A 13,501-nucleotide genomic window follows, 5' to 3' on the forward strand; every position below is an offset into this window, starting at 1 on the left:
GGGAAAGCACATGTACATATCTCAGAAAAATGAGATAAAGATGATTTCAACACAGGCCTGCAATTCAGTTTATTTACGTGGAGCACAACGCAGGCAGAGAACTTCACTGACTTCATGCTGATGTACCATGGAATTGTGCTGCACATTTGATTAAATTTGCTTACTGATGTTCAAAGGTGGACTTTCGCAGGTTCTTACCTCACCTGGGGAACTGCAGGCTTCAGTCTCACTTCAAGCCAACATGTTTGCCTGTAGCTGTAGCAGAGAAGTGCTTTGCACAGGTAGGTCCAGTCTCTTCCCACACCTGGGACAGGCTGGGTCTGTGCTGGGAGCAATCATTCCCTGAATACTTCTGCGACGTCATGGCAGCATCAAGGAGCGCTGTGCTGCTGCCCCTGGGCCTCAGGGGACATCTCTCACTTCTCTCCTGGTATCTGCCTGGAAAAGGGAAGACACAGACAGGAGGCCCAGCTCTCCTCTCTCATCTAGTCTGCAGTTCCATGAGGGATGTGTCCCTCTCTAATCACACCAACTTAACCACTGCAGGTGGAAGGAGGAGCTATCAAAGACAGCCACCACTGGGACAGAGCAACCACCACCACTGCCTCCCACAGCTGTTCAAAGAGCATCAGTGCCTAAGCTCCAGCTTGACCCAGGACATGGGCTGTCCTCCCTACATTAGGGCTGAGAGGGACTTCACAACAGGTGGCAGAGAAGCACAGGACAGACACAGCACGGGCAGCAGATGACCCACAAACAAAAGCCTGATCTGACTACAGGATCAAAGCCTTGGCATTTTTAGTCTTTTTCAGGAGTGCTTTCTTGTATTAAGGCTGAGAGAATTGGAATTGTTCAGCCTGGAGAAAGAGAAGGCTTCAGGGTTACTTAATTGTGACCTCCAGTTCCTACAGGGAGCCTATGAGGAGGATGGAGAGAGACTATTTACAAATGCCTGGAGTGACAGGAAAAGGGGGAATGACTTCAAACTGACAGAGAGTAGGTTTAAATTGGATATTAGGAAAAAATGCTTTCCTGTGAGGGTGATAATACACTGGCACAGGTTGTCTAGAGAAGCTGTGGATGCCCCCATCCCTGGAAGTGTTCAAGGCCAGGTTGGATGGGGTTCTGAGCAACCTGGTCTGGTGGACGGTGTCCCTGCCCATGGCAGGGGGTTGGAACAAGATGATCATTAAGGTCCCTTCCAACCCAGACCATTCTATGATTCTGTGATTATATAGATCCTTTCTGGTCTTCATATATTCTGAGTAATAGAACCATGTATTCCATAGAAACTAAATATCGTTCCCAATGTCAAGATATATCTGTTACTTTATATGAAAAAAGTGTCTGATTTTGTTTATATTTGGCAAAAAAAGAGTTAATGCCTGATGATGAATCCTTTGGGCTTGGTAGCTCTTGGATTGTGCCATTCTCACTGCCAGCCCAGGTGGGAAACTTCAGGTGCTGTCTCTAAGAGGAATAATTAAAAAGATAATTTTTTTCCTGTGTGGCAGGTTCATCTATATCTCTTTTACTGAAAGGTCTGCAAAAACATCCATGTTCTCACAGAAAACAGGCAACTGCCTTTTTGTTTTCCAGGAAGAAATTTGAGCAGATGGGTGAAAAGAATTACTAAATAACACAAAGTGCTGGTCTGAAACTGGCCGGAGACTCCTTACTAACAGCAAAAGTCCCTTGATCCCTCTTTGCAGAGCACATGGAACAGTCGGTCACTGGTTTGCAGGTAAGACTCGGATATTTCCTTCTTTCAAAATGTTTGTTAATTAAAATTTCAGCATTAATTTATATATATATGCATTTTTCATAGAAAAGTCAAAGTAAAATTATGGGGAAGCAAGGCAGAAGATTCTAAAATTTAATAGACAGAACTTTTCAGTTTTTAAAGGAAATTGCCTGAAGCAGCCATATGTTTACTTATTTGTTTCAATCTCTTTATATTTCATTAAATAGAAAGTTTCCCTGCAGCTACTCTTGCTCTTAAGATTTGTTCAGAAACAGAGAAAGAAAAGAGAATAACAAGTAATGGAAGGGAAAAAAAAGCTGCTTAGTTCAAGTACAGAGCAGAACATATGAAGGCATTAAGAGCAGCAAAGTGTCTACTGGCAAACTGTGAAAATGAAAAAAAATAAAAGAGAGATTTTTAAATATACATTGAAAACACATACATCTGTACACAATAGGATTGGTTACCCAAGCTTACTTTTGCAAATACATAATTAAATATTATGCACAGTGAATACGATCCCTTACTGTGTTTGGTGGCTGCCTCAATGGAAGTAACAGGTAGTTGTGGATTTTTTTACTTTGTACAAAACATGATGCCAGAGGAAGACTTACTGGATGGTCTGGCAGATGCTTATGTGCTCAAGCATGTTCACATCCAGTCGTGCACTTTATCTTGATGTCTGGACAAAGCACCACTAAAATCACAGAACTGGTGTGGTATTCCAGGTCCAGCAACTGAAGTAGGTCACAGCACTAGTCTTTAAGTTTTAAATTACTTCTCCTGAAAAGGAAGATGTAAACATGCTTGTCATCTACACATACACTTTGCAAGGCATCAAACGTAGAAACCCAAAGGAACTGAGACAGCATAATCTTTTAAGTAAAAATACATATACATAAAAATACATACACCTTTAAAGCTACCTATTATATCCAATGTTTTGCTCGTGCAAGTAAATATATTTATTTAAATGGACTAAAGGCATATTCAGCTTTGTCCAATATAAATACTTACTCTGTATCAGTTTAATCTCCTTGTTAAATGCTTCCCCAAGTTTTGCGGAGTCTCCTGGATTTCTGTTCTTGCAGACATGGAAAGTGTAGGAGCGAGGAAAGCAATCAGGAATTTTGCATGTGAGTCTTATAGAAGAAAATAGATCTAAAATTCCTACTAAATGTATTGCCAAAATACAGGCATATCTTTCAAAATTCTGAGTTTGTCTCATATCAAGTGATGCTTTGGATTACTAGGAAAGTAGGAACAAACCTTTTAGGAAAATACATTGTCAATAGTGCTTGTAGCAGTTGTAGAGAAATGTCTAAAAATTTCCCTGTGCAGTCCACTGAATGCAAGCTACCAGGTCTATTAAAATGCATTTAAGGTTTTAATTTGTGATTTTCACAGAGGTGAAAATGAAAACAAAGCACATCAAACTACCAGAACTAAATAAAACAACACAAGTACCAAGAGCTAGTTTTCAGGACAGAGGCTTAAAGTATTACCCACTTACTCCCTTTCTTATAATTTAATTCTTGTATTCCCCACAACAGACATTTATTTTGAATCCTCCTAATTATAATTCCAATGAATAAAATAATGCCTTGGACTTGCTACTGGATCAACAGGAGTAATCCTGCTCTGGGCTTTATTACCTTCCAAGGAGCTCTGAAAGGAACACAATTGTTTATGTGTCGGTTCATTTCCAAACTCGGGGCCTTGTTTTGCAAAACATCAGCTATAATGACTGAAAAATTAAAATGAATTTGAGGTTTCCCCCACTCCATGTAACTAATCTATACTTTATGTAGAACTGAGGAAATTCCTTGATTCTAATCTTGAAGGATAAAAAGGCTTTGTAAACTATTTTATATATTCAACGCACAGTTTTTATTGCAGACAACTGTATTTCTACCTAATTTTCTCAACCTCACTATACAGTCCAGTGAGTTTAAATCAATTCATGTATTGTAATAATTTAAGGCCTTTCTGTCTGAAAGGCATGCAGACATGGGAATCAGGGGTCAGACTTGGTCCTATTAAGAAACAAATACATGTGGGAGTTTCAGGTTTCAGACCAGGTGCTTGAAAAATCGCCTCCCTCTATGTCAACGATGTTTTCTTTCTGGCAGGCATTTTCCAAGCTTAAACATAAGCAGAAAACCCCATATAGACTGCTGAATATTCTTAAACTTATTAGGGGCAGAACTTTGATTACCTGTTGGGTCTGGAGATCACAGAATCATAGAATATCCTGAGCTGGAAGGGACCTACAAGGTTCATTGAAATCCAGCTCTTGGCCCTGCACAGACACCCCAGCAATCCCACCATGGGCCTGAGAGCGTTGTCCAAACACTCCTTGAGTTCTATCAGGCTTGGAGCTGTGCCCGCTGCCCTGAGAGCTTGTTCAGTGCCCAGCTGCCCTCTGGGGGAAGAAGCTTTTTCCAAAATCCAACCTAAGCCTCCCCGCAGCTCCAGCTGTTCCCTGGAGTCCTGTCGCTGGTCACCAGAGAGCAGAGGTCAGTGCCTGTCCCTCCACTGTCCCTCGTGAGGAAGCTGCAGGTGGCCATAAGTCTCCCTTCAGTCTCCTCCAGGCTGAACAAACCAAGTGTCCTCAGCTGCTTCCCCTCAAGGCCCTTCACCATCTTCATAACCCTCCTCTGGATGCTCTCTAATAACTTGAATGTGGGTTACAACCTTCTCCAGTCATATTCATCTAGTCCGAGATCTTTGTAAATAAAATTGTATTGTGCTTGCCATCAAAATAGAGCAGGGAAAGGGAACAAATTTCTACCTATGGCTGGCAGACAGAATGAGATAGTTCAGTTTGTTAATAAAGAAGGAAAGTATATTTGCAGCCACCAGGTAATTCAAAAAGTGTTCAGAAACTAAACTGAGCTGTTTCTCCTGTGTTGAGTGTAATAGTGTGCCTGAACAAAATGAGGTGAAATGATATGCTGTTCACCATTTTTCACCAAATGTTAAGGCTGGTTTGGTCTCAGAAGGACAAGAGACACATGCTCTTGTCCAAAGAAACAAGTTTTCTGAATGATAAAAAACAACCTGTGCCTTTTGTCTCTCAAAAACTGTCTCCAAATAATTAAGTTAGAGGACAACAATAGTAACTATTATAATCCTATGTAGCTCATAAAATGGTTGCTTTCTTCCAGCAGCTGTCCAAACAGCACCATGGCAATTGTTTGGCAAAAAAACATCCCCTGGCTCACGTTCCTGGCAGAATTGACAGCATCCTCACCACTCCAGAGATTGTCTCTTCCCGTGCTGGTTCAGCCTTCAGTGCATCCATGGAGCACAGTGCACAGTGACTGAGCCCATCACCCCAAGGCAATGGTTCTGCTGGTGGCAGTAGCAGAAGTGCTGTTGGTGCTGGGTTTGGCTGTGGAGTCCCACTCACTCTGCTCACCCACCGCCTTTTACAAGAACTGCTGGATCCGACGCTTCCCAGGCCTTCTGATTGACCTGCAGGAATCACAGAGGAGGGGAGCCCGGATGCTGAAGGTTTATGCAGAAGTCTCACCCCAACAGTGCAGCAGAACCTGCTGCCTTCTGAAGAATGGTGAGTGTTTATTGTCAAGATCGTGGCACAAGTTAAAATTTACATCACGGCATACAAGAAACACATTTTGGGTAATGTTTATATAAACATTCCTTTATTTGAAGAACAAATGGGGGAGAGGATCTATGTATTTTTTTGAGGCAGGAAAGCAGAGGCACTTTGTAACTGTTCTCCCATTTTCAGTCCCATAGAAAGGAAATTGATAATCTGAGTTTTCTGGAAGACTACACTAGAAACATGTGAAAATCTTAGGGTCTGCTCTGAAATTTTAGTTCTGTGTTACAAAGCTTATAGACAATGCCAACATTAAAAGAATCACCATCTACTCCTGTAGAGAACAACCAGTGACAGTGATTCCAACAGCACTTCTTTTCATGAAGTATGGCATCAGAAAGAGGAGGGAACACACAATTTTCCTCTGAAATACAAGAATGTTAATTTCCTTGGAGAAAGCACTCTCTTATTCTGTGTTCACACCATGTTTGTGGTGCAAACCAAGTATAACATTAATATGAACAATAAAGTTATAGCAATAAATGATAGCAGTTATTGAGCTGGCAACCTTTTTCCCTAGCCTTGTAAACTCAGAAGAAAAACAAAGAAAAATCATTGTTTATTTTAAGCCAAATACTGTACTTTGTATCACACTGCACTGGTATGCTATAGAAGTATATTTTAGGAAAATACATGAAGTGCATGTCTGTGGTGCCTAAATTTTCAAAACTCACAAGACTTGAACAGGGTTTTGGATATGGAGAATGAAAGCGAGGAACCAGTTACAAAAAAAGTCAATATAAAATTTGATGAAATTTTGAATTATGAGCAAAAATATGACCTTGACAATCTGACAATGACATAACTGCCAGCAGCATTCCTGGGAAGAATCAAATTCTGTCTTAAATAATGTGAGGAAATAAAAATTTAACACATTTCAGCAATGTTCTTCCTATTTGGACAACAAACTTTTTCTCATAGAACAAGGTACTGTATACCTTACAGAGATAATTAATGGTAACTTGGAATCTCCTTTTTATATTCTGACATAGTCAAGCAAAAAATTTGTTACAATCTTAACTAAAATAGAGACAGTAGAGGGCATTTCAACAATACACTTTAAATCAGTTATTATTTAATCAGAGACACATTTAGAACACAGGTGGCTATTCTGATCCAGATGTAAAAAAGAATATAATTATAAGTAGTTCTACTTTTTTGACTGTTATGCTCAATTAGTTTGCATGCTAATGAGAGACCTACAATATTTGGTTCTCTCTTCCCATAGGATCTTGCCAGAGCTGCCCAGTATTAATGATCTTCTGATGTTAAATAACATAATAATGTGCAAAATGCAAAGGTCATTCTTCTGAGAAGCTCAATTTTATTCTTTATGGATTGTAGTTTCCTGCAATCTAGCAGTGTTCTACCATGGAGCCATCCATGAGAATAGGAATTGCCTGCACATGTCTTGCCCAGCATTGGAAAGCTGCATCCTGAAGGCTGGAATCAATGCCATTTTGTACAACATCACAACAGGTAATTAGGCACTTCATTTATAAAGGCTGAAAACACAGCAACTAGAGAAAATGTTAAAATTATACCAAGTCAGCTGCTGTGCTAGAAGATGTTCTGAAGTAACATGCTTCTGAAGTAAAAATGTTTAAGACTTTTTTCCTTCTTCACTACGTACCTCCAGCTGAAAATACTTCCCCCCATTCTCCACTGAGTGAGAAAAAACCTTAAAGATACGTCCTGCTCTCAAGATTCATGCTCTGAGTAACTTATCAATACTGTTTGCCCAATATTTGGGCAATTACCTACCAGGTCTGAGAGACTGAGTGTGGAGGTTGCCACTGCTCCATGTCCCCAGATCCAAGCAGTAGCAAGGTTGAAAATTTATTCTCATTAGGCATATGCACAAAGAGCACACGGGTTACACAGCCAAACACATGAAGCAGGCACACAACCACAGGTAGCACCAAAAGCCTCATCCTGCTTTTTCTAGCTCACAGGATGGAGATCTATTAGTGAAAATATATATATACACATATATAAAATGCAAACCTACCCAGCAGCTGGGCTGAGATGCTCAGTCTGCCCACTCTGGACCCCAGTCTCCCCAGTTGCTGTCACCTGATGTTTGAGCCCCAGGGGTACAGCTTCCCTCCAGTTGCTGGTGCAACTATCACACACACACACACACAGAGCTTTCTGGGATTTCCCTACCCCCAGTAACCTAGATCCCACCCTTTCCTCACCTTTGGTTCCTTCCCCAAGCATCCCATAATAAGTCTTGTGCAATCCCAAAATGCACTTCCCTCGCATCCCTTGAGGTGTCCCACAGTCTCCAGTCCAGAAGGTGCCGATGGGTATTATTTGGGCTCCCTGACCTGCCACTGTCTCCGTGTAGTCCTTTTGTGGGTGTGCAGACAAGCTCTTATCACACAAAACTAACATTGTTATGATTTCGTAGGGATTGATCCAGATCTTCTTATTTTTGAAAAACTGACATCCAAAGAGCCAAATATTCACTCCTCACTGAGTGAATACAAAAGGCAGAATATCACAAAGACCACCGAGGGGGAAAGATGCCAACACCACAATGCCACATCAAGTTCTCCTCTGCTCCAAGCTCCAGCCTCTACCACGAGCCATGGCTTAACATTAAACACTTACACCTCCAGCACAAGCCTCATGGTCCAAAAAAACAAAGTTACTACTTATTCCAGGGCAGAAACTTTTCCAACAGATGACCAATTTGCTAAGAGGACAAGCACAACTTCAGTAAGCACCAGGCAAGCCACCAGCTCAGACAAGAAGACCGAGCACTCAACTTTGACATCCAGGTCTGCCGATGGAGTATCCCACATGCCCACTCCTCCTCGTCTGAACAGCAGCAAGCAACACTTGAATGAAACCAAAGGCTACAGTGGTAGGAATTCTACTTCGGAAAATGAGGCACCTGCTTGGGAAGTGTCAGCTTTGGGAGTCTGGTTGATTCCTGTTGTTCTTTGCTCTTCTCTCCTCTGCCTTTGCTGTTGCACTGTTGCTCTCACGACAGGGCGCTGCAGCAGCAGGAGAGGTCAGTATAAGCCCATAAGGAGAAGAACAAAAATGTCAAGACAATTCATAAAATATACTACTGTCAAAAGTAATTTGTAAAACGCTTGTCAGAATCCTTTCTATGGAACAAATAGGCTTTTAAAAATGCATCCTATATACCACTTTATTTCTTTTACAGAAGTAATGATATTTTTTCATAATATTTCAGTTATAATTTAATTCTTGTCAGATGAAACACAATTCCCCTGCCTCTTTAGCTAAGAAGTACACACTCATAGCTCCCACTGTGTGCTCAGAGGTGTTCAACCATGTTTTGGTTCATAATCTGATGCCAAGTGATGTCTAACAAACAGTGTAACACTTTCCCTAACTTAAGAGAGCAGGTTCGCTGCAGCTGTACCTATTAGCATGTCTATGTGTCAGAATATTGTTTAATTAGTAAGATTAATGCAGTGTTCAAAGACTAAACCGATGAGGTTGTAAGGCCACGTGAATACCTAGTTACAGCTGAGCAGATTTCAGAAGAAAAGACCTCTCTAAAATTATATTTTAGTCCACATTGATCAGCACTGGAACTTAGAAAACTGGAGTTTAAAAAAACCCCTTTTTTATAGTATTTTATTGACATCATATGCTAATTTGTATGTAATAGAAGAGAGACTGACACAGGATAAGAACATTTTAGAAGAGTAGTGTTATTTAATCAGTTGAAATAACACAAAAGAAAATTCTTCTATTTCAGCTAGAAAACTTAGAATTAGGTATGACTTGTTTTTAAGGGCAGTCCTATGCTTATGTATAAAGTGATAAAAACTCTATAGGTGTGACCACTGCATGATGTACTTTAAATTTGAACAGCCTTTTATCATCAAATTGTACTTTCCTAATTCATAATGTGGCTGAATCTAGTCTAAATATCACAAAAAATTTCAGCTAAGAATGATGAGACCTCAAGGGCTCTTCTGAGTTACAGTTGACAGGTATTCTTTTCTAGTTTTTTGACACCAAAAGGAAAGGAGCTAGGAGGAAACAAACAAAATACTCTATATTTTATCAAAGGATGAATGTGGTGACATTGTAAATAAAGAATGTTTATCATCATCTTAGGGTAATCTTCATGGACCTGACCCCAAAATGTAAAAGTCTCAGGGGTGACTCCTTTTGTTAGGAAACAAAGGCAGAGGTGAATCAGAGGAGGAACTCGGCTCCTCCAACTGTAGATGTCTGGGATGTGCTTTGTATCCTTTCTCCACATCTTACACTGAGATCATCAGTAGGCTCCTTTTTAGACCAGGAGCTGCAGACTGTGTGGCTCAGGATTTTCTTTGTACAGTGCTCTACTTCAAATTCCCTCTCAAATTCTGAAGGAAAAGGTTGTGGCTCAGCAAACCACCCTTCTGTTAATGATATAAGCAGGCTTAACTCCATTTATAAAGTCTTCACCAAGAAATTAGAGCTTTGCAAAGTTCATGTTTTGACCTTTACCACATTCACAGATCACAAATCTGATCAAATACATTAAATAAACTGATTAATCACATGCTCCATGTCAAGTTATGGTACTTCTCATCTCACTCAGTACTGATGACAAGCGTGTTTTGTTATACAATTCTCCCCCAACACACTTCAGCCAGCACTGTCACACCAATTTGCAATGAAAGTGCTTTTGAAATTACTTTTCTCCTCATAATTTTTAAAATCGTAACCAAGGAAACACACTTTAAAACCAACTTACATCTAAAATGTAAGCTACCTGAGCATCTGCTGACAGCCTGCAGACTGCAAACTCAATAGTGCTTGGCCTCTGCCAGCTTGTCTGACTCTTCCATCCTATGAATGACCCTCCATAGCAGCTTGATTCAAGAAAAAAAAAAAAAAAAGAAGAAAAGCTAGTCCTAAGGGATGGACACTACTGTTAAATTTAAAAAAGAAAAAAATCACCAAAATCAACTCCTGAAAAAAAGTGAAAACCTGCTATTCTTACACATTCCTGCAAATGCAAAGACCAGCACATATATCTTTTCCCTAGACAGGACACACTAACATGCCGGAAACACAAACCTCTGCAAGGAGGCATTAGTTTTGACAGAAATAAGTCAGAGGTAGTATAGTATCTTCTTTCAAAAAGGTGGTTTTTCCACCTCCCTTTACTCTTAGAAAAGAGCCTTTTATCTGATAATTGATGAGCTGAGCTGACTGCATCAAGTCACAGTCATTCTATGTTTTTTTCATCTCCAGATTAGTGACTGTATAGTGCATTTAACAGCACCTTGATGTTCCTTTAATACTTACTCTCAATACAGTGTTCTGTAGAGTCATATAATGTAACTAGGACTTCAGAACTCACCAGAAAAAGAAAATGAGGCAAAGTGAAAATTTATGCGCAAATGCTTTTGGGCCAGGATGGAATGGCTGAAATAAGATCATGTTCTGGAGAACCTTCTTGGTTTGTTGTCATATAGGGAAAAAAATAGGCAGGAAAAGGGTTACATGAAACACAATAGCAGAACTCTTTTATTACAGACTAAGAGAGTCACAAGAAAATAAATACATACATTTTAGGTATGAGGGAAAGCAAGAAGATGGTTTGTCCGGACAGCACATCCCTTTTTAGGCAACTGTCCCTTTATCCTTTACTTAGCAATGCTATGCCTGAAAACAGGGTAAAAGTGTCCACTCTTTGGAATGTTTATATGGGAGGTAAAAGACAGAATAATCTCCTCAAGAGCACCAGTGAAACTAAGCATCACCAGTATTCCATTCACACAGGTATGTGCAGAGGGATGCACACCTTAGTCATTAATTTGTATTATAATGTACATGATATGTTAGTAAGTGACCATTGCTAAGGATGGATTTATTATTGTCCTGTAGAGGTGTTTTAACCTGGAAGTCTGTGAATCTCTAACTCTTCACAGGTTTTAAATTTCAGTGGGAAAATAGAGATGTGTCATTTACTTCAAAAAAACACGTGCTATATTATACATCACTGAGACTCCCACTGGAGTTAAGATCCCAGTGCTCCAGGTATTCTACATTAATTACAGAGAAATACTGTCACCTTCAAACACAAACAGCTCAGAGGGAGAAGCACGAAACCAGAGAGAAACTTCCAAGATGAGAAAGAGCTCAAAATAGCATCCAGGCTGCCTTTGATCCAGTCCAGTGCATTACACAGGCTGTCCTGTAACATATAAACCATCAGTACAAATCACAAGTGTTAGTCTGAATTTTATATTGCCTTTGATTCTAGAAGTTTGATTGGGCACTTACAGGATTATAAAGGTTTCCAGTTTTCCTGACAGGTTTCTTAGCAAGGAGAGGAAGTACCATTGAAAACCAAGGTTGCAGATTTCCAAGGCCAGCTGGCAAGGTGTTCTATAGCCAGATACTACTGGAAAACGAGTATCCTTGACATTCAGCTTCTGATGGGAACTGTTGGATGTGGTTAAGGAACACAATGAATTATTCCCAACATTGTTCTTGGCCAGTAGGCATCATCTGTTGTTAGCAGAGACATTTGGCTGTCCTGGTGCTCAGGAGACAGTCACCTTTTATCCTGCCTGTATTGAAACATTTAGAGAATGTACATAAGGGAGGCTTGAACTCTTCAGACAGAGTTGTAGGAGCCTGTGAATTTTAAGTTTTCCATGAATTAGCTGTGATACAACCAAATAAAAAATCAGTTTCCCTTGCTGTGCTCTTCTTTCTACCAGACAGCAGAATTAGTAACATCAAATTGTTATTTTAACTATGACTTCCAGAGTTCTACTTAGGTCCATTCAAAGTCTACAAAGAGCAAAGGAAAATTGAGTTGTCCTCTGCTGCAGAGAGGATTTTATCAGGTGCTCATATGTCCTGAGCAGTAAAGGACAACTTTATGGACACAAGCTTATGAGGTTTTTTAAAACACTTAAGGGCATTATTCTTGATAATCTTGTACAAGACATGCAAAACAGAAGTTGCTACATACACTTGCTCATATGCCAGTCCCTCTGCAAGCACTGACAAAGCTAATTAAGGAAACAAATTTCCCTTGTGTACATACTAGAACAAAACTGCCTTTGGAATAGAGCCAGGCACAACTCCAGGCACCACCCATACCACTCTCTGAGTCAAAGTGCAGTTACTTCCTCAGTAATTTTGGTTTCATGGCTGTTCAAAAAAGATTTGGAATCACACAGATGTACTATTTCAAATGAGAATTTTAAACATTGCCCTCCTTATCCCTGAACAAAGGAACAACCTGGTAACAGCTGAAATTTTCCCCATATCAAGCTTCTGGTAAAGCTTCACATTAATACAAATCTAATAGGAAGGACCACTAAATAACTAAGTGCAAAATTGGGATTACAGAACAAGTATTTCCAGTCTTAGCTACAGCTCTGGCAAATTCTAGTAGGAAGTAAAAAGCTGCATTAAACTCAGCCTCCTACCATATGAAAACAATCTTGACCTTCCAAACCGACAAAACAATCCTTCCAAAACTGACAGTGTTTTGGAAGTGGAAATACATGCACTCTGTGGCTGTATGTAAACACAAAACAGACAGTGAGAAATCCTAGTGGCGAGAGAGTCAAGCCACAGAGAACACTGCAGGAATCAATTCCCTTCACTTTTCTATGTCCTTATTCTTACACTGTTCTCTCTAAACGAGCTGCTGGCTGGGCCACATGTTTGGTTCTTTCATAGGTATGCAGAATCCTTAACTCCCTCTTCCCCTTCCAGAGAATGACTTTCGAAGCTGAAATCTTAGTAAGCCAGGAAGGAACAATAAAAGCAAGAGTTACTTATGTACTGAAAGCTGCTATTTTTACGTGGGGATTTTTGTTTTGCTTTTGTTTTTTTGCTGTGAGAAGGCAATAAAAGTTGCCTGTGATTCCAGTGTTTCAAATCAATGCCTTTCAAATACAAATTACTAAATATAAGCTAAACATCCATATAATTTCTCTCTCTGTGCTGCATACCAGTAAGCTGGATGCTAAAACCAATTTTTTTTCCCTTGAAAAGCCTGGGTAGATTCAAGAGAGAACTCAACAGGCCTCAGGGCACCAAGACTGAGTCCATTCCTATTTAGCTACATACCTCACTACTCACCAGCTCTTACTTTTAGCAACTCT

General features: G+C 40.0%; 1 protein-coding gene across 2 annotated transcripts; it reads left to right on the plus strand.

Annotated features, from left to right (window-relative positions):
• Positions 1 to 603: 603 nt before the first annotated feature.
• On the plus strand, positions 604 to 9,544 carry MANSC4 (MANSC domain containing 4). 2 transcript variants are annotated; one of them, XM_027666271.1, is made up of 6 exons: positions 604 to 1,000; positions 1,515 to 1,744; positions 2,836 to 2,880; positions 4,918 to 5,321; positions 6,720 to 6,854; positions 7,792 to 9,544. In XM_027666271.1, the coding sequence occupies exons 4-6, from the start codon at positions 5,093 to 5,095 to the stop codon at positions 8,478 to 8,480; spliced, it is 1,053 nt and encodes a 350-aa protein (XP_027522072.1). In that variant the 5' UTR covers positions 604 to 1,000; positions 1,515 to 1,744; positions 2,836 to 2,880; positions 4,918 to 5,092; the 3' UTR covers positions 8,481 to 9,544. The 2 variants fall into 2 exon arrangements, with proteins under 2 accessions (XP_027522072.1, XP_027522073.1); XM_027666272.1 differs by lacking the exon at positions 2,836 to 2,880.
• The last annotated feature ends 3,957 nt before the right edge of the window (positions 9,545 to 13,501 follow it).

Source organism: Corapipo altera, unplaced genomic scaffold (assembly GCF_003945725.1).
Source record: "Corapipo altera isolate COAL_440 unplaced genomic scaffold, ASM394572v1 317, whole genome shotgun sequence".
NCBI classification, from domain to species: Eukaryota; Metazoa; Chordata; class Aves; order Passeriformes; family Pipridae; genus Corapipo; species Corapipo altera.

Bases quoted from the DNA above. Each gene is read 5' to 3' on its own strand.
- MANSC4 (XM_027666271.1), top strand. From the start codon at position 5,093: ATGGTTCTGCTGGTGGCAGTAGCAGAAGTGCTGTTGGTGCTGGGTTTG. The intron at 5,322-6,719 runs GTGAGTGTTTAT...TATGGATTGTAG, and splicing joins CTGCTGCCTTCTGAAGAATG to TTTCCTGCAATCTAGCAGTG. The intron at 6,855-7,791 runs GTAATTAGGCAC...ATGATTTCGTAG, and splicing joins TTTGTACAACATCACAACAG to GGATTGATCCAGATCTTCTT.